The 7491-nt window shown below is 46.4% G+C and overlaps 1 protein-coding gene across 2 annotated transcripts in view; it reads left to right on the forward strand.

The window, feature by feature from the left end:
• The window catches only part of MARCHF4 (membrane associated ring-CH-type finger 4), a 114398-nt gene extending 107163 nt beyond the window's left edge, over positions 1-7235 (forward strand). For both annotated transcript variants that reach the window (XM_029933883.1, XM_029933882.1), the window contains one exon: positions 5376-7235. In XM_029933883.1, the coding sequence (XP_029789743.1) occupies positions 5376-5743 (368 nt within the window). In that variant the 3' untranslated portion in view covers positions 5744-7235. The remainder of the gene's footprint in view (positions 1-5375) is intronic.
• Positions 7236-7491: the final 256 nt, after the last annotated feature.

Genomic DNA, 7491 nt, shown 5'->3' on the forward strand with positions numbered 1-7491 from the left:
AGAGAAGGACCCAATCAAAACTTACTGAGTGTCTGTTGTTGCCATACATTATAATGTTCCATTTTCTGTTATTTCTCTGGCTCCCTTCACCAATAGCTTTTTCCTCTCCTAGTCTAATTTCATCCTCCCTCTCCATCCACTGCCATTTCCAGTGCATCTTCCTTCTTTCCAACCTCTTCAACTTGCCTATTTTCACCTGTCCCAATCAGATGAGCCCACCCATCTTCCTCCATTTTTTTATTCTGCTATCCAAGGAATCAATAAGTAATTTGTAGAGCAGGAAGCAGAGTAGGAACTAAGGGGAATGGATGTGAATAAGGCAGTTTGTGCTTTTCCCACTTTTGCCAAACAAGCATTATCTACAAAAACAGGTGTGCTTCCCCCCTTCAGCCACCTATCCATTAAAGTGGTTTAATTACTTCCTGATCACTAGACAGTTAGATAATTAGAAGGCAGCATTCAGACCAAAAATTTAAGCCACCCTCTTCAATCAGGGTAAAATTGTGTGATCAAGAAGCTAATTAAGAATCAAGTATATGGCTTTTACTGGAAAGAGTTTGGGGCTTCAAAAGATTCTGCTTCTGTCTCCTTGAGACCCCCATCTCCTGTATCATCACCAAGGCTTCATTAAACTCCTGTTACTGTCTTGGCTGTCCAGGCCTCAACCATTCCTGGCCTCTGTCCTTAAGGAGCTTACAGTCCAGGGAAAAGAGCTTGTGGAACTAATCAACATATGAATGCAGCAGTGCCACAGGACTCATGTTCACAATGTTGAAGGAAGTCATGAGGGTTGGCACACTGGGAGAGGGTGGTGAGACAAGGGGCAGAGGGAAGGTCTCCTTGTCCAGAGTCAGCACACAACACAGGGTCCACAGGTGGTCTGCGGGAGATATATGAACCCTAAATTCATCTATCTGGTTTGTGTTCCATGGAGATGGTCCTGAGCCTTCATCAGATCCTCAAAGGAGCATGTGATCCAAAAGATAGGGACAGCTGGGCCACAGGGAGACAGTCTCTCCAAAGAACTTTTGAAAACATGTTGCCAGAGTGCAATCTCAGGAACTGTTGTCATACTAGAGGAAAGAGTGGTAGTGGGTGGCTATCTTGTCTCCTAGAATCACAGTGTGTTCAAGGTTGGAAGAGCTTTAAGGGTTTCCATCTAAGCTCTTTGCTTGACATTGAGGATGCTGGAGTGACTCATCACCATTTGCTCCTATGAGTCAGCTCTTCCCTCCAGAGGCCAGGCCAGCAGCCATCCCTACTCTGACAGCTGCTGCAGGGTGAATCCCAAGTCATGTCACTTGCCATCACAGGGCCCAGCCTCCTGGACCACTCTCACAATATGGACAATCATCACTTTCCTATTCTGCTCATCTCTTAGCTGGCCCCATCTTCCCAGCCCTTCCTCTGGACCTCATGGTGCATCACCAGCAATTTCTTCCCTGAGTGTTCCTTTCATGGAAACAGCTGTCTTCTGAGAACACTCTTCCTTGCTGTCTCAAGTGGTAGCTTCTTTTACCACGGGGCCTGGAGGTGAGGTCCACATCCTCCCTGTACTCCATTGCCCCTTCCAAACCACCTCTCTTCCTTTATCCTTCAGAAGTCCCAGCCCCTTTGAAGTGCATGTCTTCATATTTGACTGTCCCTTTCCCCTTGTTAATGCTGTTGGCTGCTGGCTGTCTACTCACTCCTCGCATTCCTGGGTGCACCTGGTTCATGCATTCCCTCCCACTATTCCTGTCTTCAGTGTCTCTCTGACCAGTGCCTCTCAGTGGAGGTGGTATCATCTCCTAGGGGGACATTTTGGAACCGTTTCAGGTTTTTTGTTTGTTTTCTAGTGTAGTTGTGCCCTAGAATTTATGTTGAAATTCATATTGTCTGGTCTAAATGATTTCTCCTTTGTTTTTCTTTACATTATTTGTCAGGGCGTTATATTAACTTATTTTAAAAAAGAAACCATAGTAGCTTACATTACCTTATGAATTTCACTTCAGGATAGGAAAGGGATTATAAAAACAGGGCATTTGGTCTGATAGCACTGAGGATGGCTGATACGGATAACCTGTCCAACTCCTTGGCTACCTCTTTACTCCACGAGCCTTTTCCTCTAGCCCACCTCAGCCTCTGCCCAACTGAGCATTCCCTAGACCTCATCATCACCAAGAACAATACCACTTCCAAAGTCTGGATTTGAACATCCCACTCTTGCCCATCACTCTGCACCCCTATCCTTGTAGCTCATTGACTCTAGTAATTCTATAACTTCAAAGAGATATCTTGGCATTGACCCTATTACTTTCCATTTTTCCTTTTTCATTTTTCTTTATCCCTTTCATGTATCCTTTTCCTCCTCCCCAGCTCAGACTCCTTGGGCCACTGTGATAATCTTTCCCTTGCCAACATTCATAATTCCTTCATGTCCTCTCTTGCCTGTTTTGCTTTCATGAAAAAAGTCTACACTAATTAAGCTCAACTTTCTTACTCCATAGGTGCACCTAGCCAGAAGTTGAAGTTTGCAGAAAAACTACACAACTCACCTCAATTTTGTGGCCGCAGATCTCAAATGGACATTCAATACTGTCAGACAATTCTACCATATCTCCTTTGTAAATTCAGTCTCCCACTTTTCCAAAATAATCATTTCCCCCTTTTTCTTCTTTCCAATAATCTTCAACACTTCCTCTTGTATGCCTTCCATCTTAGTTGATGACATCATAGAAGAAAAAGACACTTGGATGAGAACTACTTGATTTTCACATCTACCAACCTTCCACCTTCTATGCCCACCAAGCCAGTGGTCACCCCTCATTCTACATGAGCTGTCTTCTCAACAGAATTTAAAAGCATGCTCTTTTTCTTGAAACGTGTCCTTCTCTAGACTTCTGGGTCTATACACTTGCTGGTCTTGCTTCTACACCATTCAGAACCTCTTTTTCTGGCTCTACCTCCTCCAAACCTAAATACATCAGAAGGCCCAGTAATCTGTCTCGGACATTTTTTCTAATCTGTCTGCCTTCCTGGGCCATTCCTAAGACTTCCGATTCTACCTCTACACTGATGACTTATACCTCCAGGCCAGACCTGTCTGTAACCTGCAGACTCATACATTCAGCTGTCTACCTGGCCTTTCCAGTGAGACTTCTACCAGACATCTTAAATTTACCATAATCAAAATATAACTATTAATCATGGTGGAAGGCTGAATACAGACCCCCAAAGACATTCGGGTCCTAATTCCTGGAGACGGTTAATGTTATCTTATATGGCAAAAGGGATTTGCAGGTGTGACTAATTCAAGAATCTTGAAATGGGGAGAGTATCCTGGGTTATCTGGGTGGAGTTGTAATCACAAGGGTTCTTATTTCTTTTTTAATTTTTTTAATGTTTGTTTATTTTTGAGAGAGAGAGACAGAGTGTGAGTGGGCAAGGGGCAGAGAGAGAGGGAGACACAGAATCTGAAGCAGGCTCCAGGCTCTGAGCTGTCAGCACAGAGCCTAATGCAGGGCTCAAACTCATAAACCATTAAATCATGACCTGAGCTGAAATCAGATGCCCAGCCGACTGAGCCACCCAGGTGCCCCATCACAACATTCTTATAAGAGAGATGCAGAGAGAAACAATGACAGAAGATTAGGAGATGTGACATTGGAAGAAAGAGGTGGAGTGATGTAGGAAAGACAAGGGAATGCAGGTGACTTCTAGAAGCTTAAAGACAAGAAGATGGATTCTCCTCTCAAAGCCACCAAAAAGAACCAGCCTTCTGATACCTTCACTATAGACTTCTGTCTCCAGAACTATAAAATAATACATGTGTGTTGTTTTAAGCCACTAACTGTGTGGTCATTTGTTACAACAACAATAGGACACTAATAGTCATGGCCACCACCACATAAATCCACATCCCCTACCCTTATGCTATCCACATTTCAGTAAATGGCACACCACTAGTCTACTGTTGGCCAAAAGCTCCTGGATTGTCCAGATTTTTCACTTGACTCACACCTTACCTGTCAGCAAGGCTGTGAGCTCTGCCTCTATATACGTCCTGACCACACAATTTTTCGTAGAACCCACTGCGATAACCCTGGTCGATGCCATCATCCATTTGTGCTTGGATCACTACTTGAAGCACTTCCTGCTTGGTCATCTGCTCCTACTGTTCTCCCTCATCAGTTTATTGTTTCACAGGAGCCAGAATGAACTTTCTTCAGGGTAAACCAGATCACATCACCCCTCACCCCTCCCTTAAAACCCTTCCATGGCTTCCCATTATACTCAGGATAAAATAGAAATCCCTTGCCATGGCTTATAAAGCCTTATCAGACTGGCCTCTGTGCCCCCTTATCTCCTTGTCCTTTCTGCTCATCACTGCACACTGACCACCGTGACCTTCTTTCTGATGCATGTACATTCCATTCGCACCTCCTGGCCTTTGCACTAGCAGTTCCTACCACCAACCTGCTCTCTCTCCAGATCTTTGCATGCCCACCTCCATCATTTATGTCTCAGTGTAAAAATCACCTCCCCCAAAGGCCTTTCCCACCATCCTCTCAATAAAGCAGGACCCTCAGTGTCTGTAGCCAGTGACTACTAAACCCTATTTTATCTTCCTCATAGCATTTGTCGGCACCTGAAATAGTCTTATCAGTTTGGTTATGTGCCTGCTATTGTCTCTCTCCTATAATATAAGCTCTTGGAGGGCAGGACTCTGCCTGCCCTGCTCACTGCACCAGCCCTAGCGCTTGGCACGCAATAGACATAATATTTATCTTCCTAGTTGTCTGGTATGGCTTCTTTCTGACTCTGCACTGCTTCTGGCCAGTATAACTGTGTCAAAGTTCTCTTTCCCAGGGGTGTGTTTCAGTAGAATTGGGCTATTTGTTAAATAGCAAAGAGTTAACCAATGGAATTCCAGACATCATTTAGCATGTATGGCATGACCATTGGTATCTTTCATGGTGCCTTTGAAAGTACACGGTTCATTCAACATCTGCTCAATGTGAGGTGCCATGGCTATCTGGTAGAGGGAGGAAAATATATTTATATTACACCTTAACAGATGATGATTTTGAGTTTTGTCAAACAAAGAAGTGGGAGGGGTGGAGAAGAGGTAGACACACACATTGCATATAGGCACTCGACCATTTCATGAACTTGGTATGGTGACCTTCCACCTTCTATTTCCGAAGACCTGTGAGCCTAGGAATACAAGGGCTCATAGCAGAAAGGGAGGTTTGAAAAGAACAAATCAAACTGATACAAATCCAGCTTACCCAGTGTCTATATCTGTGTATAAATATGGGGAGACCATTTTTTGGGCAGTGACTTCCTGTCTCTTACTTGTCATTTGCTTTTCTCCCTCCTGGCCCCCTCAGGTCTCATTGTGCACGAGGGACCCTCCGTGTACCGCATTTTTAAACGGTGGCAAGCTGTCAACCAGCAGTGGAAAGTGCTGAACTATGATAAGACGAAAGACCTGGAGGATCAAAAGTCAGGAGGCAGGACAAACCCCCGGACCTCCTCATCCACCCAGGCCAATGCCCCCTCCTCTGAAGAGGAGACCATGGGTGCCCCTGGCCCTGAGGAAGGCCCTGCCCGGGCGGCCAGCCACCCCTCAGGCCCTCTGTCCGATCACCACTGTGCTTACACCATCCTGCACATCTTGAGTCACTTACGACCTCATGAACAGCGGAGTGCTCAGGGCGGGAGCCGGGAGCTTGTCATGAGGGTCACAACAGTGTGAAGGGAGAGACGTGGAAAGAAGGCCATGACCATGCACAGAGATGAGGAGGCTGGGCCAGGAAGGGGCTAAGGCCTGGCAGGCCACAGTCTGGGGAGCAGGTGTGGGGAGGCAAAGTGGCATCCCAGGGGCCGGAGCAGAGGGCAGACAGAAGGTGGTGGGCCTTGTGGGGCCCTGGAGGCAGGGTCAGATCTGGAGTGAGTGAGTTAGGTGTCTAGATTGCTTTTCGTGATTCTGATCAGTCAACCCCCATTCTCCAACAAGAGGAAGAAGAACCAGTACAAACTCAACAAGGAAGTGCAATACAGTTCGAACATAAAACACAAGGACAAAAATCCCAGATGTGCCCATGCACAAAGCGCCTGGGAGAAAAGGAGGCTTGGGAAGGGCGATGGTGAGTTGGTGGTGACAGTGCCCCCGCATGCACGAGTGGTGGGAGAAAAAATGCAAAGGGGCAAAGAGTGTGCAAAGGAAAAGCACTGTAGCCTGCCTTGTTTTCCCCTTGAGTTTGTTTCTTTCTCTCTGGACTGTTTTTGGGGCAGTGGTGGGGAGGGAGAAGGATGGGTGTGGGCTGGCAAGGATGACAGATGGCATTTGTGGCCCCTGGCCTTGTCTGGGTAGGCAGGATTCCTGACTCAGATGGGACTTTGGGGCAATGTGCAGGGAGGGAAATGTTGGTTCGAGCCCCTGGAGGGAGGGAGGTTTCGGCTTCCTTTCAAACTGGGAACTCCCAATTTCAGATAGGCTCAAAGAGGGCTTAGGTTTGGAGATGGGTGTCTTTTTGTGCCCTTGTTACTTTATTTTATGGTGGTTTGGCTCAAAGATGTTTACAAGAAACACACACACACACACACACACACACACACACACAACTAGAGAAAAGTACAGATTTCCTTTGGGTATCTCAAGCACAGTCCTGCTGCTGTGGCTTCAGCCTTCAAAGCTGTCAATCCAGGAGTGACTCTCGCAGCTACCCAACCCGGCCCATTGCCAGGACATGCTCAATGTCATGCCTTCTCCTGCGTTGGCACATGCCGAGGCCCAGGGCCCCCAGGACAGCCCACTTCCCATCTGGGGCCCCCCAGGATAGCTTCTGTAGCAAATGGGAGGAACTTGGTTGGATGTGCCCCCAAGAGTGGAGTGGAGACCAATCTAAGTATTTCTTACAGCTCGGGACCCTCACCCGAAGGCAGTAATCCCTCAGTGACACGTTCTCCCCTGTCCCTCCCGTGTAGCTAGGCAGGGCCCAGGGACCCTGGCGGGGAGAACTGTCCCTCTACCCCAGCCTGCTGGCTCCTGGGACCTTGCCAGGAAGGCCACTGGGGTGGTCACATGCAGAGTTTCTCATTGTCAATGCACAATGGCCGCGCAATCCATGGGTATTAAAGGGACACTGTCAAGTACTTTTTTAAACTAGTTTTTAGGGTTTTTTAAAACTCTCTGTTGTTTGTATTATTCTCTTAAAAGCTTGAAAATAAAATTTCTTTCCCTACCATTAGCGTTCTTTTCTGTGAGTTTTTCCTTCCTCTGTCCAGCTCTCCTTCTGTGGCATAATCTTAACTTCCCTTCTTTTTGTTGTTTGTTTGTTCCAACTTTAGTGGAGGGAGGGAGGTCATCATGGCAGAGGTATATAAAAATTTTTGGAAGTTGGGGAAACTGGGCATAAATAATTATAGACTATTTCTGTTTCCTACCAAAAACCAACCAACCAAACAAACAAACCCTGATAAGCCTGAGTGTAAGTAACAATC

The sequence above is a fragment of the Suricata suricatta genome, chromosome 3 (assembly GCF_006229205.1).
Source record: "Suricata suricatta isolate VVHF042 chromosome 3, meerkat_22Aug2017_6uvM2_HiC, whole genome shotgun sequence".
Taxonomy (NCBI): Eukaryota; Metazoa; Chordata; class Mammalia; order Carnivora; family Herpestidae; genus Suricata; species Suricata suricatta.